This window comes from Scardinius erythrophthalmus (assembly GCF_964197995.2).
Source record: "Scardinius erythrophthalmus genome assembly, chromosome: 3".
NCBI lineage: Eukaryota > Metazoa > Chordata > Actinopteri > Cypriniformes > Leuciscidae > Scardinius > Scardinius erythrophthalmus.
The window spans coordinates 12,664,235-12,689,009 of NC_138223.1; the positions used below are offsets into that span (position 1 = coordinate 12,664,235).

At 36.9% G+C, this 24,775-nt stretch overlaps 1 protein-coding gene across 1 annotated transcript in view; it reads right to left on the minus strand.

Annotated features, from left to right (window-relative positions):
• Positions 1-21,480: 21,480 nt before the first annotated feature.
• Positions 21,481-24,775, minus strand: part of sgcz (sarcoglycan zeta) — a gene marked incomplete at both ends in the record, with an annotated part of 315,437 nt that continues 312,142 nt past the window's right edge. The window contains one exon of the mRNA XM_081362220.1: positions 21,481-21,678. Coding sequence (XP_081218346.1) covers positions 21,481-21,678 — 198 coding nt within the window. The remainder of the gene's footprint in view (positions 21,679-24,775) is intronic.

A 24,775-nucleotide genomic window follows, 5' to 3' on the forward strand; every position in this document is an offset into this window, starting at 1 on the left:
CATAACTGCGCGTTTCAACACAATACTAAAGTGAGTCAACTAGTCCTCGCCATAGACTGGAATTGTTCAAATGAGGAATATTGTGGCATGTATGTTCCCAGAAGAAAACTTAAGACTACATTGGAGGCGTTTCAGGGAGTATAGAAGTGCTTACCTGCTATAGAAAATAACTCCCTTTGGAGTGGACTTTGTGCATTGTAACTTTGCAGACCTTTTTCATTCTCAAACAGCAAGATTACATGCTAAAGAAAGTTGGAAATGAAAAAAAAATAAAACATAAGGACCACTTAAAAATAGGGTAGTCTTTGTAAAATGTAATCATTTTTGTCTGCTTCTGAAATTACATCAATTCTCAACTGACTTCACAAATCCATCTTTCGCTTCCGTCCATCCACCTGGACCCATTTTATATGCAATGACCAAATTATAAAAAGTAATTTTCATAGCTATTTCCTCTTGAATTGGAATCTCTTTCTCCCCCTCCACCTGTTAAATACAAGAAATAACAGGTTGCAAACATCGTTTCACTCATTAAATCAAATGTTGTTAAATCAAACATTTTCTAAGACATTTTATATATATATATATATATATATATATATATAAAGGCTGTTTTTTTATTTTTATTTCTTCATCTGGGGAAAAATAACTTAAAAAAAAAAACAATAAGGTTTTGGGTAATGTGGCTTGAAGTTGAACCATGTTATTACAAGCACACACCTCTATTTTTGTTATTGTATCATTATTTTAGGACCTTTAAAATGTGAAAATCTTGGCAGGCCAAAACTTTTTCTTTATGTAGGGTGAATTTAAAGAAAATATAAACGTATATCATGTTTACATCCAATTTTATGCCCATTTTGGGATATTGAATAAAAAAACGTGGTTCGGTATAATTACCTCCAAGAACTGTCTTACACGACTGCATTCTGAAACAACACAGAAAAGCAAGATAACATGACTGTGTTTTGTCTGTGCACTCTGACAAGTAATTTATTATATATGAAAATGATTATATGCAAAGGCTTTTTCTATTTTTCTTAGTGATATTTACAGCCAGTTTATCAGGAAGTGACGATTTTGTTCTCGTTTACTCACTGGATGGAAATTGTGCTTTATTCATAAATGTTTTATGCAATTTTCCAATTTTGCGCACAAGTTAAATTCGCAACGTTGGATGGAAACATATCTATTGAGATTAATGGCTAAATGTGAACTTTTTTTTTTTTTTAATTTCTCAATCCAATCTTCAATTGTAATAGCAAAAACCTTTCAAGAAATTCAAGCATTAAGTTGATAATTGTGCTATTAAAATGAAATGAACAGGTCAAAACAATTGGCAGAAAGAGCCTGGTGATTAGGTGTTTAAATAATTATTCGTTTTCATTAACATCTGACTTCTTTTCATTTTTGAGCTGTAAATGAAAATGGTTATCAATGTAGTATAAAGTTCACAAAGAGAGAAGTTTTAACTCGTGTGAACTTTTGCGAACAGGTTTGGAGCAGCCCTAATTCATCATTTGTTCTTTTGAGGAGAAACAAGTTGTTTCAAAGGGCTGTTCTCCAAGCTGAATGAACCAATCAGATATTTGATTTGATATAGAATGTTGCACGGGGACTGATAGAAATGGCACAAAGGCGTGAATCAATACTGAAATAAACGGAGAGAGATTTATTCTGCTTTTATTACTCAGGCTTCTGAATCACACTTTGTTCCACTTATCTAAGTGTTCACATGTCTCTTTGATCTCTTTCTCTCTCTCTTTCTGCTCCTCTCTCGGAGCGGCAAGAGCTGTGAGTAAATTTAGCTAGGGTATGCAGCATACCTGCTCTTCAGATTGATTTAAAACCATAAGGGCTCGTCAAGTATTGCAGCTTAATAATGCAGATAATTCAACAGGGACTGCAGGTCTAGAGACCGTTGCTTTTAAATGGGCTACTTAAAACAGCATTTTATGAATAACAAATCCTCCTAATAATAAGCCTCCATCCCCTGTTATTCCTTCTTTAAACCCCAAAGGTACATGTAAAATAACAGAGCTATTTTCAAGTCAAAGTGTTCTAGACATTGCATGCACTAACAACCACCCTTGTATAACCTCTAAGATCCCTTGTTTAATAAAAGAAAGCGAGAGAGAGAGAGGCAGAGAGAGAGAGAGAAAGAGGACGGACACACAATAGCGAAGTTGAACGAAAGGGAAAGAAAAATGAAAAGAACGAATGGTGCAGAGGTTTTGTCTTTGGTGTTGGTAATTAGAAACAGGGGGTAATGAACCAGAATCACATCAGAACCACATATTAACTCATTTACCGTCAGGTTACGAGGCCCCAGTGTTCAACGGCTACTTCCATGGAGTTCAGGTTGATAATAAACACATCACACCATAATAGAGTTCATGTAGCCGTCCATAACTCAATCACGGGAGTAATGCGAGACAAGCAAACTCATTACAGTAGCCCTCAGTGAGATCCTTTGGTGGAAGTGGGCCGAGATGGATGGCTAAGTTATGAGACCAGGAAATGCAGGGTTAAACATCAGCATAAAAGGAATGGTTCAGCCAAAAATGAAAATCCTCTCATCGTTTTTTAAACCGTCACAAGGTTTAAAACCTGTATGTTGTGTACAATAACACAAAAAAAGAAGATTAGCAGAATATGTTATAACAGGTAAAACAGTAACAGTAAAAAACTCTAACAGGCCATATTATGTTATGCAAAATACTGTTAAATGAACAGTATGGGCCCTATCTTGCACCCAGCGCAATTGACTTTGTACACCGACGCATGTATCATTCCTATTTTGCACCCGTGCACAGCGGACTTTTCCTCCACAGACACACGTCGGAAATTAGGAAATGAACTTGCGCTCCCGGGGGCGGTTCAGGGCAAAGAGGAGGCGTGTTCCGGTGCAAACGTTCCCTGGTGCTATTTTGCAGGTTTAGAAAACAATTCCGCCACTGACCAGGGGCCCGTTCTTCGTACGTTGCTTATTACATCCGAGATCAAATGACACATCCAGGATGATATCATCGTGCGAATCATGATATGGCTAACTCGGTTCTTCGAACACACTTTCCGGATATGATTAGTATCGCTGGATTGAGTTATCTGAGATAATTGCGCGTTCATGCGAAGTTTAAAAGGGGATATGTATCGATAGTAGAAACACTGATCAGCAACACTGCTATTGGCTGCTCAGCGTGGCCAAAGAGCGCTCTCAGTTTTTCTCCTCCGCAGAGCAAGAACTAATAGTCGAAGTTTAGTCAGAATTTTAATGTTTAATCAAAATGCCAGGGAACACCTCAAAGTCTGCAAAAGCCAGGAGAGAGGGCTGGCAAAAAGTAGCAGACAATTTAAATCCGTTAGAAGTGGCCATGTTAGATGTTTTTATCACTTATTAGCCTATATTTTTGTATTTTAATAATTGCATTATTACTTTGTGCATTGTAATGTCAGTCACCATGCTAGAACATGGGAACAAATAAAAGTGAAGTACAAAAATATTCTACATAATGGTAATTTTTAGTTAAATTATAGTCTCTTTTATAAAAGGTACTGTTAAATAAATGGTTGTCTGTTTATAAAAGCAACCAAGGAAAAGGCTGAGAAAAAAAGAAAAGAAAAGATCTTAGTAGCCTACACTGTAAAATATTTTCTGCTGCATTAAATTAAGGCCATATAGTCATTTCAACTGTTAAATCTTGAGTAATGATGAATTGCTTTGACTTGTGAAAGTGAAAACTGATAAACTTATGTTAATGTAAAAATATTTTGCCATGAGTTATTGATCACATTTTTCCCGAGTGTAGTTCATTGTAATGACATTGTGTTTTCCTCTTTTGTGCACTTTTACATAATAACACTTGTATCTGTTCCCAAGAAAGTGGTGGCTGAAATATGTGCAGTAAGTGGACATTTTCTAACTCTCCAAAGGAAAGAAAGTATAAGACTTATAATGTCCATTTGTTTCCATTGCACTGGACAGTGAATAAACCCTCTCAGATAACTGTCATATGGAGGAACTAGCCTACCTGCAAGTGCATAAATAACTTTACTTAATTTATACTTGTATGCTTTATGGCTGCAATATAAGTTGCAGGATTCCACATCTACAGAAAGGCCTACAGAAGAGTCTGCACACACAGAGGAGACATAGGCCTACAGGTGGGCAGTGTATAGCCAACTTTTCCTTTTTATATGTTGCATGAGGCATGTGTCTAATATCTCTTGTTGCAGGCACTTGACCACTGGCTTTTCTTTACAAAGAACAATTGAAATAAAACTCAAGGAGCTAAGCATATTTGTCTTTTATTAAACATTTAATGAAAAGTGGGGTTTTTTTGGCAATGTTGTGTAATATGGCACATGCAACAATGTCACAGGCCCTGTCAGGTGTGCAACCCTCAGACTTTTCAGACACTGAAATCTTCCCTTTAGTTAGCCAAAGTTCATTTCATTGTGTGCCCTTGTCCTGGCTAGAGCTGCATTGTAACTGGTTTGGGTCAGGGAATGGGATCATAAAACACCTGTCTGCAGGCAGGAATATGTCATAATCACCTATGAAAAAATGCAGTTCTGTTAGGATCAGCATAAGTGTATGTAATACAGTGAGCTTGATATTTAATTGTGGAACTTTCCTTACCACTTTCAAATAATGTGCATAAATGTGAATCTCTGAAAATGCTTAAGTCATGCACAGATCCTGGCCATTTTGCTTTCACATTTGTGATATGGAAGATTTTAGTCAACTGCCTTTTTTTTATTTGATATAATATTACTAATCTGGAATATTAAGAATCACAATAGTGGGCTGCACATTTACATTGTGAATCCCCTTTCTGTTCACATAATCCCCTTCATTGAGGCCTTGATGGCAGTCTATGGTAGCCTATAGTCTATGGTACCAATCACGTTAGTGAAGCCTGAGTGACATATCTGTAATCGGCATGGTCATGATGATCTTCATAATAAATTATGATAGCCTAAAAAAAAAAAAAACAAAAAAAAAAACTGCTTTACAACATTGGGTCTTAAAAATGAAAAATTTCACCCAAAAATGAAAATTCTGTCATCATTTACTCTCCCTCAAGTTGTTCCAAACCTGTATGATTTCCTTTCTTCTGCTGAACACAAAAGAAGATATTTTAAAGAAGGTTGTTAATTAAACAGTTGCTGGTCCCCATTGACATCCATAGTATTTTTTTTCCTACTATGGAAGTCAATGGGGTCCATCAGTCGTTTGGTTACCGACTTTCTTCAAAATATCTTCTTTTGTGTTCAGCAGAAGAAAGGAAATCATACAGGTTTGGAACAACTTGAGGGAGAGTAAATGATGACAGAATTTTCATTTTTGGGTGAACTGTCCCTTTAAGTGGCTTGGAAATGCCACAAAAAAAAACTAAAACTGTTTTTTAAACATAAAAGCGACAAAAAACGACAATCTCACGAATCTGAAAATATATATTTCAGAAAGTGCACTATCGCGCTGCGCTGGACTTCCCGTATCAGCTCCGCTTATGAAGCCGGGATCTAATCCTGTTAACATGAAATAAGCCTGCTCCCGAGCAGGTTTAAGTTTGCGCACATGTTGCTATGACAGCAAGTCCAGGATGAGCGTCGAAGAACCAAACAATCCAGGATCATGCCAAATCGCCAACAATCAAATCCAGCTAAGTGAGTTAGCGACGTACGAAGAACGGGCCCCTGGAAAAACCTAATAGCTCATGTTATTCATATGCTATTTTAAGGGCGCATGCTTGGCCATAATCAATGTAGCGTGTCACAACGCGCATACACTTTGCTTATCTCATCTACACACAGACGCAGCAGTTCTCATTTTTAGAAAACCATACATTATTACAAGGAAATTTATTAACACACGAGGGAAATCATTGTTGTGTCCATGAATATGTGAAAAAATAGGCATAAACCTAGCTTACACATTTACCCAAATTATTATACGACTGTTTAACAGAAGCTAATTTGGGTGGGTTTCTCCCATCCCCAATGTAACTTCTCTGTGTTTTACAGCCCTGACGAGAACGTCGGTCTCCTCGGCTGTGAACCGCTCTTGGCGTGCGCCTGGCAAATCCGCCGTTATAATAGCAATCCGCCATGGAACAAGCGCGCCTGCTCTTAAAGGGAATGTGAGATGTCGCTCTGATTGGTTTATTTCACGCTACTCCCAAACCACACCTATGAATAATGAAGCTACTTCAGACCAACCCATTTTAGATTTGCATCGGGCGTAAGAGTCATTTATCCCGCCGGTATAATGGCAACAGTGCCCAAGACTCGCCCACAAAGTTACTTGCGTTTCACGCTTGATACTTGCGTTTCAGATCGTTAAAGGGGGGGTACAATGGAGTTTCATGTATTTAGAGTTGTTTACAGTGTTAAAGAGATGGATTATCATGCTAAACATGGGCAAAGTTTAAAAAAAATATTTTGGACGAATAACGGAGAATTTCTGTGCCGAAAATCTTACTTCCGGGTTGGTACAAGTTTCGGCTGTTTTTTTCGATCGTGGATCTAATGACGTAGATGAGAGTGGAACTCCTTATATGAGCATTTCTCTCGGAAAAGCTCGCCCGCGCAAACGTCGACCACAGGAGAGCGAGACCGCGCACATCAACGCGCTTCAACAGGAAATCATCGGCAGCCAGCACTGCATAGGATTTGTTCAAGAATGTCTCCAAAAAAGTGTGTATTTGGATGTGAGGGAAAGCTTACCGTGTTCAGCTTTCCAACGAACCCAGTGTTACAGGAACAGTGGATGCAGTTTGTTTTTCCGGGGCAGCAACGGAGTGTAGCAAGTGCGGTTGTGTGTTCTGGTCATTTCAGTGACGAATGTTTTATTAACAAGGCCCAGGTCGACGCTGGATTTGCAAATCGTTTGCTATTAAAAAGTGGAGCGGTCCCAGTGATAAAAGACCCCATTCATGTAAGTACAACTGGATCGGATTTCTGTCTTTTGCTGGAAAGCTACCGCTTGACTCTATAGCTCCGCCTCCAGATGCTCGGCTTTTTCCGGAGAGAATCGGAAAGCTGTATTTTTCTTTGATAAATATAATAAAACTAAACACTTTTTGGAGATATTAAGGATGCACTACTACTCTATAGGTACTCAAGATTAACATGAGATTAGGTGAAACTGTGTATGTTATGTACCCTTTAAAATAGGGCCCTATATGTTACATCTTTTGCTGCTTATGTTTATTGCATTATTTTTGTGTCATGTGTTACCATTATGCTGTTTTGTATTTGTGTGTACGACACTGTGCATCTTATATATACAGTATTATTATTTACCATAGCTAGAAAAGCTACTTGTAATGAGCTTTGATTCTACGTGTGCCTCTCTCTTTACCACCTGTTTTTTTAGGCCAGTTGTTAGTGTATTATAAAAGTACAAAACATATATAAGTAAAAGTTTTTCATTGTATATGAAAATAGCAGCTTGGACATAATACTAAAAATATCTCCTTTCGTGTTACACAGAAGAAAGAAAGTCAAACTGGTTTTAAAAGACATGAGGGTAAGTAAATGAAAAAAAAAAAATTCTTTTTTGGGTGACCTATTCCTTCAGTACCTAATTTCTCTGTTCATCAGAAAGAAATATGTCCTGAGGGGCATCTTTTTTTTCCCCCTCATGTGAGTGTCTCCATCAATGGTGCATGATGAAAGACAAATGAAGGTTTTCATCATCATTATTCAAAATCTCCTTTCACTTCCTCACAGAAGCCCCCATCTCTTCATCAACCCCCCGGTGCAATAACCCTCCAGGAGCCCTTGATCCCTACGGATAGAAATCATAAGGGCAATTTCAGGGACAGCAGATCATAATTCAATTCCCACTCATCTGGCATGATGCAGAGGTCAATGCATTCAATTAGGCGATGACAAAAATTGCAGTCACTCAGGAGGACAAGTCACATAACTCTGGAAATATAACAGCAACAACATCAACAGGCCAGTCGACCAAACCAGAACGGCTAAAGAAGATCTGCAGAGTTCTGCACCAGCTGGGATGAACACATACGGGACAACACTGGGTTCAGTCAAACGTAATTGAAAAACATGTAAAGTTTGTGAAATAACTGCTGTTTGTAGGCGTAATGCGAACAAGGTATTGTTTGGCTCATGCACAGCAGTTTGGCATGTGTGGGAATTCTAAATATATTTTATAAAAATATTTAAATATATATATATAAATAAAGATATGGAGAATCTTACCACAACTTATGCTATATGAATAAATATTAATTTATTTATTTTGATATTAATGAGATGATTGTTTTGGATGTATGTATGTTTGGTTTTTGGTATGACCAAAAGTACCAATACATCATACTAAAGTTATTTATATCACAAATGTTATTATTATAGAAGAAGAAGAAGAAGGAAAAGCTTAAAAATGCTGCCTTCAGGGGATGCATTCCTTCGCTGTCTTTGATATCCCACAATCCCGTGCAATTCCATTCTGTGACAGTTGAGCTAAAAAAATAAAGATGGATACAAAATAAATGTACATTTTTAATCAACGTTTTGAACTTTTGATGTAATTTCTAGCGACATTCACTTATCACTAAAGCTCTCTCTATTTTGTTGTAGCTCATTAAACCGCAACGCTGCCTCAGAAACCTGTCCGAAATCAGTTTCATGAGGTACCTTCTTGCACAAACGCTACATGCACAGTCATTGATATGGCAGCGAGGCAACAAGTCAGCCGCTGCACACTGCCAACATGTTTATGATCATTGCAGTTGCCATGATGACAAGATCACACAGGCCACAAAATGGCTCGAGGGGCATAACTGTATTCTGTGTTCATTAAATGTCAGCAGGTAGGAGTGAAATTCAGTCTTGATTACACAAGTCATTAACATCACTTTCTTCTTCTGAGCTTCAATAATTAAGTAGCTGTGGTAACACAGGCAGATCGGGAGAAAAAGCAGGGCAAGCCAAAAAAATGGCAAAGCAGTATCGTCTATTTATACAATCCCCATGTCAGGACGGTGGTGGGGATGATCAAAGGCTATACATAACTTCCTTCTGGACGTGAGAATCCAACAGAGATTTGAAACTGCACCATTTCTAAAGACAGCGCAGTCATCGAGTTCGCTGAGCTCTTAAGTTTTAGCTTCTCACTTTTTTTTTTTTTTTTGTGTCAAGAACAAAAGCGAGAGAGAGCTGATTTAAATAAGGACATTAAACACACTGAAAGTGTCAGTCTGTAGCATATGGCAGAGTCACGCTGGGCACATGAAACAATGTCTGGTGTTGAGCTTCTGATCTTTCAACCTGAGGCTAATATCTTCTAATGGACCAAAAACTTCTGAGGATTCTACGATGTCATTAGATTCATTTATTCTTCTGTGAGAATTTAAAGCAATAATAGTGTTTTTAGATCAAGTAATTATCACAATATTGAAAGTGACTTCTTGTGTTTTCGCTCGACCAATGAAAATGGTTCCAAACAAAATCACAGCAACACAGAGTCACTCAGCAGCGGCGTTTGGAATAGAATTGGTTGAATGAATGATTCAATGACTTTTATTTCTAAATTAATCAGTGTTTTTTAAACAAATATGTTAAATGAATGACTCACTCATAAAGAATATCACTTGTTGTCACAACTGGCGTGACGACGTAATGTGCAACATAGATAAGATGAATGATACAAACAACGTGAGCTAGTGATTTTTTTTATTTCATAATATGAGTTTCCCCCACTTTCAATTGTTTTACTTCAAAGAAAGGTTTGAATTTTGTGATTTTTTGAATGAAATCAAAATGATAAACAATGTAGATTTATTTTCACAGCCACTTTTGCTCATATTTACCAAGGGTGCCGATATTAGTGGAGGGCACTGTACATTCTTAAATCTGAATAGGGGTTTGGGAATAAAGGAGATGTTACTAAACTCGGTTTGTGTAGACATTAGACAGTCTTCTTCTGAGTTTAAACCGTTCACACTCCTTTTACTACATAATCTGTAGAATGATAAACCGTATGTTCAAAATGACATACTATATGAGACACATCCAGAGCTAAATGAGCCTTTAAGTCTTTTTTAAATTAGGAGTCCCTTAAATATGGGCAAATGAAGATGATTTATGTAAAATAATGGGAAACATGGTAAAATGTGTGAAAGTAGCCTATACTCTGATTGGTAGATTATATCACCCTGCAGTATTATGAATATTGTTGGCTCTTTGACATATTGCTTTTGATCCTCTATTGTAAGTAACCTTGGTTAAAGGTGTCTGCTAAATGCATAAATGTAAATGTAGATAAAAGAAGCATACAAATATTTCATAAACAATCATCGAAGAAGTAGAGGATGAAGTCGAACTTTGTGAATGACAGTTTCACTAAACGGAATTCTGTTCCAATTCTGTGGAAAATCTGCTGAGCTTTCTCTGGGCACAGATTCTGTGTGGGCCTGAGCATAAATTTCAGTTTTGTACGGGGAGTGACAATAATCAACAATCCAGAAAACGGAAGTCTTGAAAATGGAGCCAAAAAAAAAAAAAAAACCTTCCCTCCACTGTTAGAAAGGGAAATGTTAAAAGCAACTCCTGCTTTCAGATTTTTATGTACATTTGTTGCTATAAATGAAACAAGTAAACAGAATGAACATAAAGAGAATTACTTCTTCAACCCAACGACCAGAAACTAGCCACGTACAGTACACAAAGCAGATACACTTGGTTGTCAGTTCACCTTTTAACTCTTAATCTTGTTCTGTACACAGTTCAGTAATTTCTGGGACTGACAACCGCATTCTACAAAAGAATTAACTTTTATATGCAGTGTATATGGAACTGAACTGAACATAGTTGTTAATGACATATTTATACGCACATCAGAGATGTGCATCAGGGCATCTCTTCCGTGTGTGTGTGTGTGTGTGCACGGTGCAAAAAAAAAAGAAAATCACAGGGGAAGAAGTAGGCCCACCAGCTTTGACACAGTCGAGTTGCCAGATCTTCCTTAAAAAAAAACAAAAAACAAAAAAAAAAACAAGAACAAGCCCATAATAAATCAAGATAAATCCAAATGCTTAATATTGAAAACAAGACAAAATATCCCACACCTGCCTAATTTATTAACTCCATAAACTCGATGGATTTATGAGTCAAGCTCAAACAAGCCCAGAAACGCTTATAATAAATGGACATGGCAACAAGTGCGTGCTCTGTTAAGCAGCCTTCCAAACACAAACAAAACACAATGCATCTATGCAATTGCAGAACATAATGAGTTTTTGGTCACTGTAATATTAAACTGGTCAAAATAGCGAATTCCAAGCATGCAACATGCGAGAACTTTGCTTATTACCACGCTGTCAATCATCACAATTGTTTTAACAATAATTTAGGGAATTCACTCCCGTATTTAAATGCGGTTGTGAAATGAAATTAAATGAAAATTTTATTTCATTAATTCCGTCTTTTATTAAGATGGGAGAAGCATACAACAAGGTAAATTCACCTTAATTTAACAACATAAATAATCCATTTGCTCGAAACTGAGTGGGAAGAAGGCAGACTTATTTAGACCCACCCCGGCCTATGATGATTAAGTATCTGTGGGACACAAACAGAACAAGATGGCTGACTTGAAAAGCTATCTTCTTATTCTCTTGTTAAATCTCTTAATTCCTGTATAATGCAAAATTGCAGCTATTAAAAGATAGTGTTACCAAGGAAACAAAATGTTCCCTAAAAAAAAGTTTGAAAAAGCTCAAAACTTTTATGCTCAATTTTCAATTCACTACTATATGAATGCCACTAATTTTCATGCCATTCTGACTCGGGGCAGCAGAAGACAAGCAACTGCCAGTGAGATGAATGTTAATCCTATACGGATAACTTTCTCCAGGTATTATAGACCTCCTTTGTGTTAACGGGACACCTGGGGGTTTCAGTTCAGCAAAAGATTGATCAGAATCTCCCTCCACATCAAAAAAAAAAAAAAAAAAAAAAAAAGATGGGGTTTTTGCGTGTATGTATCTTTTTCTAATATGGATAATGATTTTCATTGAAATAAACATTTTTGAAAGAAAGCAACTTTCACATCCCTTTGGATTCAACCCCCTCAGCATAATCCAAGTAAATAAACTCTTGTGGGGACTGCAATACACTGAGATAGGCCTGGAAAATAATATTTGATGGATGCATCAATATTTTGTTGACCTTATAATATCTAATCAAATTTTATTTCTGTAGGGAGAAAGAAGATAGAATTGGCATCTGAAATGTCTGAAGTCATAAACTTTAATGATTCATGCCTTCTGCTTATCTGCCTGTTTCTTTTTCCTGAAGATGGGAGAATACAGGTAGTTAGGCACATTGAAATGTTTGTTCTTCACAGCGAGGATCGCAAAAACTTTTACAGAGAAAAGTCAGCATTTTGGTGGACTAAAGTGAGCTTTTATTTTATACTGAATAGTCTTATTTGTTCACTTTTGCACCTTTGTTCATTTTTGAAAATCCATTAAAGAGGCCATCAGTCAATAAACCTCCATCTTTGTATTCAACAGTCTGTTATTGTATGCATTTTGCGTACTGTGATTAAATGAGAGAGGCAGATTCCAGGCATGTCCTCAGGACTCCATGATTCATCCAGATGTGAGCTTTACCCGTAAACATGAAGCAGACAGTCAGACAGACAAATATTAGTGAGAGTACCCGTCTGATTTTCCCTTTGGGATCACTGATGTTCCTACAGTATAATACAATTAATCATTCTAAATTACAAACTGAATTACATTCTATAACATTAAATAAATGGCGGCAGTTGAATGGCTCTGATGGGCCAGTGTAGCCCTTGGCTAGACACATTGTTTCAGGTGATTGCCTGCCTAATCTGATTTAATATGCCTGAGAGCGCTCATATTAGCGTCCGTGCTATTCTGTGCCATTTCGGCAGATGTGCAACAGGAATCATGTTACGTTAGACATCAAAGATTCTCTGACTTGAAAGTGCTACAGCCAAGACCATTACAGATGACCCTAATAATCTACTACTGCTGGCTAATGTCATATCATGTTTTGGTTGCACTTTATCTTAAGGTGCCTTTGTTACACTGTAATTATACATTTAAGTACTGGGACCAATATACTTACTATAATGCCTCGTTTCCACTGAGCAGTACGGTACGGTACGGGACAGTACGGTACGGTTCGGGTCTGTTAACCATGATCTGGCTAGCGTTTCCACTGCCAACAGTACCCTTACTTGATAGGCGTGGTGTTTCGATCAACGTCATTTTCGCGCAAAGAACATAGTAAACTACAATGGATGACATGCAGCAGATCTTGTTCTTGCTCCTCGACATGTTTGTCACAAGAAGACAAGTGCCGACATTAGGCTTTTCTTAATATCAAGTACGCAAAGTTTGTACTTGCCATGTGCGACTCCTACATGCAAATGGTACAGCGCGTTTTTAAAAGCGTCACTCAGCTCGCTCTGCTACTCGTTATCTCTGTTAACTTGCTCTGTATGTACATTTTAAGCAACAATAAAACGAAATATGTTATAAAACACCATTCTGCCTCTTTTCGTTTTCATTTAAATAAATTAAACATTAGGGACAAAAATGTGGTTCATGCGCAACGCATATTGATTATTCACTGCACGTTATACGTTATTCTATTTATAACAAAACGAAATTTAAAACACAACCCTAACGTTACCTCTTTTCGTAAAAAAAAAAAAAAAAAATTAAACATATTCCAGGCAATATATGCGTTTGTACAAATGTTGCAATAAACATCAGTGATAATCTTGTAATAAAAAAATGACAAGAAACCATATTTCTTTTTGTAAAATTTCAGTTTTATCAATAATAGCCTATATAAAAGTTTAAGTAAAAGGTACAAGAAGCTATACAATAAGAAATAAAGCAAACAATTCAGTCAAATATCCAAATGCAGCGCTCTAGTCTAACATTACAAGTAAAGTTAAGCCTTAATATGAAACTAAACTTAGCCCTCAGCCAAAACGATTGACAGGGAACTCATTATATATTCACGAGAGCAAAGATCGCCCGTTAGGTCTACACAAGACGAATTATATCTCATGTTTAACCACTAAGTCACCGTCGGAGTAAGCGACGAACGTCAGAAGATTAGCCGAGGAGAGGCTCATCCAGCCGGGAAACATGAGCGCCGAGCACCCGCTGAACGCATGGATCTCACAACCGAAAAAAAAAAAAAAATCATCTTTATAAATAAACCACAGATTTGAGCTTTAAACAACTACATTCTCGCCTGAACAACTCTTAAAATTACATTTCGTGATACAGTAACGGTAGTATTATATTAAACTGTATATTAAAAAATGGCGCTTCTTATGTTGTCATTCCCCTTGTAGCACGCGCAAGTGACGATTCTCTGTCAACCAATCAACGTCCTGCAGTGAGTCTAGCTCCACCTTTTAGTACTGTTCCACTGTGCTAGGTACCCCCAGATATCATATAAAGGCTAGATGTCTTAAGGCGGAGTCACTTCTGGCATCACCGGCGGCCATCTTACCACAGGGCTCTGTGAATTAAGGTGAGTGAGCAACACGCACACAAATCCTCTTATCTCGGTGAAATCTTGACGGATTTACAAACGGTTTGGTTTCTTACAAACGTCATTACCGTGGCTATAATTCTTTCATATGGAAGTCCATTTGTATAATTATTCATATGTATGCAGTTTCATAGCTACATCTCTGATGTTTGAAAATCGGTAGAAACCAAACCAAACCGTTTGAAAATCGGTAGAAAATTGAGCAAGTTATGGTTATTTAAAAGTACATGCACCATGTTACGAGTGAGCGAGCACCCTGTGGTAAGATGGCCGCCGTGTGCGGACGTCGACCTCCATTGGCCAGCAGCGCGGACGAGACATCTAGCCTTTATATGATATCTATGGGTACCCCAATGGAAGGGTACCTAAAAAGTGGTACGGTACGGTTCGGCATTTTGGTACCATTCACAACTTTTGATAGTGGAAACGCAAATAAATGCGTACCGTTCCGTACCGTACCGTACCGTACTGCTCAGTGGAAACGAGGCATAAGTCTAGGATTAGGGTTTGGTTTAGGGTTAGTTGCATGTAATTATGCATAATTTACAGTTATTAAATAGTAACTACATGTAACATGAGTAAAAATGAAACTGTAAAATAAAGTGTTACCCATGTTTTTTTTTTTTCTATTGTCTATTACCTTTTTTCAATGGTCTGTTCTTGATAAAATAATAATAATACTGAATATCATTTTAAAACTAAATTACTTAAACAACTATTAGAAATGTAAACAAAGAATTCAGATTAACATCGGGATCTGACATTCCATTCAAAAGTCAGTAAGATTTACTTTTTTAAAGAAATTAATACTTCTATTAAGCAAGTGTGCATCAAAACGGATCAAAAGTGACAACAACAACAAAAAATAACTCACTCACAATACCTCACTTCCCCCAACACGTCCTCACATGCTGTTGGACTTGTAAGTATATTGCTTATATTGTATATCACTCGGACAGGCTTTCACTCGTTGGTGTGAGCTAAAAAGCACCTGGCGTTCTTGTTGATGGATTAGTAACTTAGACATCTTCGGAGGCTATAGCTCGATGTTCGATGTCTGACGATTTGAAACGCGTTGTGTTTATTCCCCAATCGAACTCGTGTAACTGTCTGTCACACGTTTTACCGTCCACAGCATTACTTGATAGACAAAAATAGGACAAGAATGAGCATCAAACAGAAACAACCCGCTTACGGGGTGTTCGAGGCGCACATACAATACAGACTGTGCCAAGTCAGTTAAACAGGGCGCGCGCAGCTCTTAAAGGGGACACACCTTATTTCCACTCGTTACAGCTTCCATCCGACTGAACAGGGACCGGTATACAGGGGGGAGGGGATCAGGCCGTGAGTAAAGAGACTGCTCTGCGTGAGTGGTATTTACGACAGTAACGTTAAATACAAGTAGTCCACAGCGACTCTAGGGGTCGTTGTTTGACCAAAACGGAATTCTTACCTAGTGTGGCTTTAATGCATAAGAATGTAATTAGCTTGACAAACTATACATCATTAAAAAGGTCTACAACCCAAGCTTCAATTTCTGACCTCTGCTTTACTCTTAAAGACCCCTGTGTTGAAAGTTTTTAATGTTGTTTGTATGTATATGTGGTTTTATCTTTCAGTTCTTTCGGTTATGTCTAAAGTGCTTTAAGACAAACCATGTGCAAATTCATGTCAACAATCCTGGTATTTTCTGTTGATAAAAAAAAAAAAAAAAAAAAACAGGTACATTTAGCAATATAGCAGGTGAATTTTGTATTACAATGTTATGATGAACTATATGCCTTTCTCCACTGATGTTCTTAGTTGTTCAAAGCATTTCAAAGGATAAAAGGCAGCTGTCTGACTCTGAGATAGCAAACGGGAACATGGTTTGTGTAACATTAGCAACACATTATTACATAGTCAAGCAAAAAGGCAAATTAAATTAATTACCGTTATGTGTCTGACGTTGTAGAGAGTGATACATAAAACGCATTACCATTCCGATACATCGACTCTGTATAAGTCACTCTTCCACTTTTTCTTCTGAATCAATTTCTGGTTCAAACACATATGAATACTGAAACCAGTAGGCTAGGCTATTATAGGCTATTATAGTTTGGATTATTTTTTATAATATCCCATGAGTCCTAATAAATGCAATTTCAACTATTTCTTAAGTGCTTCTTTTATAAAGAACACCGCTTTCTCACATAATGCAGTGAAACAGCCCCTGCACCAATTCAGCACCATCGCCACGGACAGAACCTGGTAACGTTGCGCGTAAGAAGGTACATCTTAAGCAGCTTCCTAAGGTATGGTTCGGGGAACACGCCTAGAAATGGTATACCTTTAGTTAAGTTATTCCTTAAGAGTCTTCGTAGCTCGCTAAGAGACAACGTTATTGGGAAACGCAGGTCAGGTTTTTTGTGATTGAGTGGAGGCGGGGCTCATTTGCATATTCATGGAGACATATACACTAAATGAAGCAAGGGTGTAGTTACATTCAAGCTATTTTAAGGCATGAAGCATTTTTTTTATGAAGAAAAACTTAAATGTAATTTTGGTGATCATGAGTTTTAAGGGATAAAATTGACTACAGGGGAACTACAGTCAGCAATTTCTTATTTTGTGTCAGAGGTTATGAAAATGAAAAATGGAGTTGATACCTTTAATATAAAATATGAGACTCAGCCACATACATTTAGAAAAATAATCTTGTACGGTCATAGCTATTCTAGTTTGGGTATGCGATATCTTCATGGTTTTCAAATATTATTAAACATTATTAAACTGTAATAATAGTTTAATAACTGTTTATACTGTTAATAGTTTTTAATAAAAAATGCAGCCTTGGTGAGCATTTGAGACTTCTTTCATAATGTCTTTAAAAATAATCTTACCGACCTCAAAATATTTGAATGCTAGTACTTTTACTGGGAGTGTACAGCATCACTCCATCACAGAATTCTAAACATTTGAATCGCAGAAAGCAAACTTATCTACCTCCATATCTGGATATATGCCCGGTTATAATGCTCTTGAACATCTTTTGATGAATTACTGCTGCCATGATCAACAGAAAATCAAAACCAACATCCCTTTAAAATTACATTCCGTGGGCAGTAATAATTCAACATGAATTGCACCAAAAAAAAAAAAAAGACACGATATATAATAAACCTAATTTACATAGAAAGGAGGCGAATTTGCACTGAAAACAATAACAATGATTGCAGGTTAAACCAAATCAGAGATGGTTAGCAAATAAGTCCCAGTTTTTTCGCTGAAAAACCAAATGCAAAAGTGACTCAACTGTAAATGCCCCTTTGAATGTTGTTCTTCATGACCACATACTGTTGGGTGTCATGGTGTAAATTCACTGAAAAAGCAGGAGACAATTGAGGTGAGAATGATAGTGAAAATATAAACAACAACTGTAATAGTTAAAAGGTGAAAACTGTTAAGCGTTTACATATGGTTTCAGTCATTTGCCTCCTGAGGGATTGTGAGCTGTCTGTCTACCTCTCGACGCTTTATATAACACGTTTATCCCTTATGAATGCCAATGAGGCATCTCAAAAACATTCATTATTTAGAGAAGAATACAACTCAAATTAATTTTTAGCAATCTTCTTAGACGCTATTCAATCCAAGTGAACTCTGTCAACAGCTGTTTTGTCCTAGACAAGTTCTTAATTGTTTAGGAAAGCTATTTTTAATCTCGTTCAACTTTCAAACAATATAATACAGATGACATTCAACAATAAGAATGAAATCCACACTGAATTTGTGATGAATCTGCATCTCAAGACTCAACAAAGTTTTTTCAAAGCCCTTGGAAACAGATTTAATCATATTTCACCTTCAAATCTCATTTTAAAACACATAAAAGGGTAAATAAAGTGTAATAACACACAATGAGTACATATGTTTAAAAATAAACAAACCCTAAAGGGTGTTTGTTTTACACTCAAAACACGTTTTTAATAGTGCGTCACATTTTATGAGCACAAAACAGTGAGGAATGAGTATGCTTTTTATGGACCTCAATCTCCTGCGGTGTTTAGCTTCTCTCTCAGAGTTCGTAAGCTTTATAAGACCTCTCTGCTTTTCCAAATGACAGTGGAGGTGCCAGAGGAGTGAGTCCTAACCAAAGCACTGACCTCATCCTTTTATGAAGATGTTCTATTTCATGGTAAATTTGATCCGAAAGCCTCAAAGACTGCCTCTGCCTGCATCTACCCATTCTAGTCAAACATTGATAGAAAATTGAAAGAAAATAAAGAAATAAAAAGACAGAGACTGGGAGATGTAGTAACATATGTCCATTCTTTTCTTCACAGAAAATAAATCAACTACCCTGGAGTCTGCCAAATGTCAACGGCACTACCATTGCTGAGAAATAACATGAAAAGTAAAAAAAAAAAGAAAAGAAAAAAAAAGGGAAAGACAGTGAGTGGGTTTCATTTCCCAAATAAACATATTTGCATGTGTTCATCATTTCATGTTTATTTTTAATTATTTTCAAACTCATTTCATGAGCCAGTTTAATTTGAATGGGATAATACTGGAGTTATGATGAAAAGAAAATCTAGGACATTTACATGACCTCATATAAATGAATAATATTCCACCCTCACAGCAATCTTACAAACACATTGCATAGAATTTGTAAGAAAATATATCTTTGTTTTAGTTTAAGAAATCTTCTCTCCTACAGAACGCAAACTCAAAATTAAATAAATAGTTATTTTGATGCTAAGTACCTCATACTACTGTACATTATCTGTGTTCTGTGTTAATCTAGTCAGGTTCTTCCATATTTTATACATTTATGAGGGCATTTGTGGCTTGGATATCTTTTGCCAGGTCTTGGTCATCTGAAAAACAAATTTGAGCTTTTAAACATAGAGCCATATGCTTCAGTTATTATTCGTCTTTATTTTATCTCCTATTGCCAAACATACTTTTTATGTCTCTCGCAACTGCTGTCAAAAATTCTCAAACGACAATGTTTCATGTGTCATAATAAGTTTGATGACAGTCATAAACACAAGTGATATTGGATTACTTCTGTACAATAAGTTTGTTAACCTCTTTGGAATTAGAATTTTACATGAATGGCTTCTAAATTTGTGCATTTTGCTTATGAAATAGAACTTTGATTATCATTTAATTTATTACTATGAAATTATATTTTAGGAGCTATTCTTGCATAAATGCATATAATTCCAAATGGGTCAATAACCGTTTCTCATAGCTGTATACACTTTTCCCTACATAACTTCATAGGTTATTCCATATTGGCAGTTTACTTACTTTCACTGTGAGATCTTTTTGCAGAAATGAGCCTCTAAATCATATTTCAATTTACTCAAGTGCAGTGGTCCATGGTCTGAAACACTAAAAACAGTAAATAATGTAACAATGATGATTAATAATAAACTTGCAGTATTGATTTTTGCACTACATCATGTGGAGAGAATTACCAAGAAAAAAAAAAAAAAGACTTGGGAGTTGGGGAAAATATTATGGCACCTCTTTTTGACTGGCAGGATCAATTTTAGTTAGGACCTAAACACAATCCAAAAGTAGTTTAATTTGATTGATAAAATAAAAAATAAAATAAACAAACAAACAGATTTTTTAACACTGGCCCAACCCTAGTACATGTAAACATGTCCATGAGACCAAAGCAATAATAATAATAATAAAAAAAAACATTATCAAGCATTCTTGAATACAAAATTCTTAAAATAAACTTTCTCTTTTTATTATTATTTATTAATGTTGTTATATACATGGCATAATCTTGTGCTTTTTTTTCCAAAAAAGAAACATCCAAGAGAAAAAAAAAGGTTTTGTTTTCTTTCGGTTTATAGTCTTATCTTTTTGACCAATGAACTAAAAATAGAGGACAGGGTTCGTTCGGTCAGTTTTCCTAGCGGAGGTTAGTCTTACTGCACGTGGAGGGACAGTAGCAGGTGATGTGCTTTACTAACAGTAGCAAAGGCACCTTAGTATCTTCTTTAGAAAAACACGCGCTCGTTTGCGGGTCGCCGTGTGTGTGTGCTCATTCATGAGTGCAGTCCAGCGTCCCGGCACACATTCACAATCCTCCACTGAGTCAGACGCTCATACAAAAATAAGAGGAACAAAACACACTCACAGAAGAAAAGAAAAAAAAAAAAAAAAAAAAAAAACAAGAGAGTTTCTGCTCCATTTACAGATTGGGAAGATGTGGCTCCAACCGAGCCAAGATACGTCAAATGATTCCTGAATTCTGCTTGAGAGGACAAAGAGGAAGAGGAAGATGGGAAAGAGGACAAATCGAAAGAGGAAGAGAATAGACAAGAGGAAGACAAAGAAAGGACAAAATAAAGTAAAAGACTGATGTACGGTCAATGTGAGAAAGATGCTTTGATGACAGACAGACAGACAGACAGACAGACAGACAGACAGACAGACAGACAGACAGACAGACAGACAGACAGACAGACAGACAGACAGACAGACAGACAGACAGATAGACAGACAGACAGACAGACAGACAGACAGACAGACAGACAGACAGACAGACAGACAGACAGACAGACAGACAGACAGACAGACAGACAGATAGATAGACAGACAGACAGACAGACAGACAGACAGACAGACAGACAGACAGACAGACAGACAGACAGACAGACAGACAGACAGACAGACAGACAGACAGATTTATACTGGATGGACAAATGTAAGGGCAGATGGACAGACAGATGTAAGAATGGATAAAAGAAAGGCATTAAAGAATTAAGAGAGAGAAGAGGACAGAGGAACCAGAGGAGGAAGGAAAAGAGCAAGAGAGGGAAGGTGAAGGAAGGCCTTTCTGGTGCAGGGTGGTCCATGGCCCACCCACCTTTCTCAGCTCCAGAGACACACGCTATTGGTGGTCTGGCAGGTGGAGGAGCTCTCTGCAGGAGACAGATAGAGCTTGCCACTGGGACATACACACACCTCGTACACAGTCTGTTTGGAGTATGTGGTCCCCGGACCAAGCAATAGGTCCACGCTCCCGTGTGGAAGATTTCCAAGACGGATTGAGTTTGCGTTTAAGAAGATCTGAGAAGAGGAGAGGTGAGGAGAGGAGAGGAGAGAAGAGAAGAGGAGGAGAGCAGAAAATACAGACATTATAATCAAAGACTTTAGATAAATCAACATAATAACAGTAATTTAAGATTACATTGCATTTACTCATGTAAAAACGCCACACTGATGAAAGACTGTATCATTATGTGAGACATACATAGTTGAACAGTGTTGTCCGTTGTGGTAAAGACACATCAATCTGACCAGTCCAGTCTAGTCTCTCTGTGTGTGTATGTGTGTTGCTTAGACCATTTCCCAGCTTCAGACCCCCACAGCCCATTCATCTGGGTTATTGCTCATAAAAATGGCAAGCATTTTCCAAATTTGGCAGAATAAAAAAAGACATACTCTCCGTACTCTCTCTGGATTACTCTCCGTGTTTTCTTTACTTTACTTCTTGTGTATCTATATTGCAATTATTGTACAGCACTTTGGTCGGCCGGCGGCCGGTAGTAAATGTGCTTTAGAAATAAACAGAACTTGAACTTGAACATACGATTCAATGATATTGTCACACGTTTTGCACATTTTAACAGCTTGATTAGAAATAACACAAAGCAACAATATAATGCTCAATAATTATTTATCTTGATTTTCCTTTGTTTTAATTGCATATCACATTCCATGTGTCTATCTTAGGCTCTTTGGTAACCAAGGACACTCATTTTATGGTATAGACAAACAAACAAACCAAGATCTTTATATAACATAGTGTCACTTTTAATAAAAAAAAAAAAAAACAAAAAAAAAAACATTGGACATAAAAATGTTCAAACTTGAAGAAACACCTAAGATGCAAGATTATATTAAAAACTCTGGCTATGACACAATGGCAAGACTACCGTGACACAATCCTGACACATCAATTCATCCTAAAGGACACACATTTCATTTCCAGATATGGACCTGGAGCGAGAACATCACCAGGGACGTGAACTACATTTTATTAAAAGTCTGTTTGCCCTTTGATTTATAAATATGTTGATTCCTGTATTTATTAATTCCAAAAAGTCTGTTGGCCCTGACAACTAGGAAAGGCCAAATAATCTATACCATAACTCACACACTGTGGATGAGTGACAAAAAACAAAGGAGTGAGAGAGAGAGAGTGAGAGAGAGAGAGAAGACACCAACAAGGAAGAACTAATTATTGTAAGTAATGGTGTCTGAGGTGTTGACAGGGCATATCTCTATAAACATTTGCACAAACAAGCCCCCATGATGCTTTGCTGTCAGCAGGACAGCACACAGCCACTTAGCTGTCTCTCACTTTGTCTCTCATTATTTGTCTCTTTCACCTTTTGCTGTGTCAGTTTTTCATTTTGCTCTCTCCAAGTGCCCTGCACACTTCAATATGACACTTATCAAATGTGAATTAGATTTTTACACAATCCACATTTTTTATACAGACATGGACAGAGTGAATTTTACATGTCCCTACGTAAACTGCCATACTTGACACTTCTATTGAATGCAAGTTGAATGCAGGATAAATGAATGCAAGATAAATGCTGCAATGGACTGCGTAATGTTTACTAAAACCAGCATTGAATGTACCCAAGGGGATTTCAAGAACCTCTGGATGTCTGTTCCTCTATGCAGTAAGTTCAGGACAATTTGTACTGTATGAAGATGAGCACGTTAATGGGAGCAATATAAAAGAAAAAAGCCTTGTCGCATAAAAAAAAAAAAAAACATAAGTAGACACACTCTAAAAAATAATTCTGTGGCTTAGTAAATATTACAGTAATATTTAACTTTATTAACTTAATAAAATCTCTGAATATTGTTTACTTGATTGTTTGAGTTAAACATACCAAAATAATTGACTAAAAATCCAACAGTTAATTTTAACTAAAATTTACAGTTATATTTAAGTGTTTTTCACTAAAAGAATTTAGTATTTGACTAACCAATTATTTATTTATAATACACTTAATATATTTGTGAAATTTCTATCACAATATTTAAGAATGGAGAATTAAACCTCTGTTTCAAGAAACAAAAATATTAATTAATTCAAATCAATAATATTAATATATTTAACACACTCTTAAGAAATTGAGTAAGATTACTCAATTAAAACAATGCACCCCTCCCCCACCCTCTGATGTGACGACATCTCAACGGTTGAGTGAGCGCGGGCTGTTTGAATTCTCTCCAGTCTCCAGAACAGTTCTCTCTTCTCAGCATTGCAGAATTGGTGTATTTCCTCTGTGGAATTCAGGTGTGTGTTTTTTATTTTATTTTATCTTTTATTTTATAAAATCATTACTGTGCTTTAAATCATTTTATTTAATGCAAAACAACATACAGAGGTGTAATTCGACACCTAAAGGAGAGCCGCGCCTGTCTTTTTGCGTGATTGAAACGCCTTGCATAAAACACACGACTTTATTCCTAATGATAATGAATATAATTCATTTGGATGATAAAATGTCCTCAGAACTGTGCACTGTTTGTTTATAGGCAGGTTATGGAGTCAATCGCTCGCAGTGTCTTTCGGCTATGAGTGAAACGCAGGACGGCGGTCTAAAAATAGTAATTCACCCGCAGAGCGCGAGTCAATCTCCGGCACCAAAATTTAAGTTAAACAAATGCAGATGCAGTGAGGAGTGGCAATTCGCCTTTGGCTAAGCCACACCCTAGAATGTAGATTGACCAATCACAGCGCAGCCAAGAACGAACTCCGACAGAGGTCCGACACTTTTTCACAGCGCTCCATTGACTTTAACGCAGGCGTCTCATATTTTTGGTCTCGGCAGGCTATTACCGTCGTAGTTTTATCAAAAATATGGTTAAATGTTGTGCCTGGGGCATTTGTAACACAGATACGCGTTTCCCAGAGAGGTTGGAGGGGGGTGTCCGTTTTTTTCCCTTCCCAAAACTGAAGTCAAATCCTGACAAGTGTCGTCTTTGGATTAAACTGTGTGTGTGGACGTCCTCACAGTCAGCTAAACCCCTCAAGGATCAACAAGCGCACTTTTGTGTGCTCTAAGGTAAATTTTGCTTTTAACTATACTAGTTAAACAGTTTTAGGTTATGATTTCGGTTCTCTACCTAATTAATG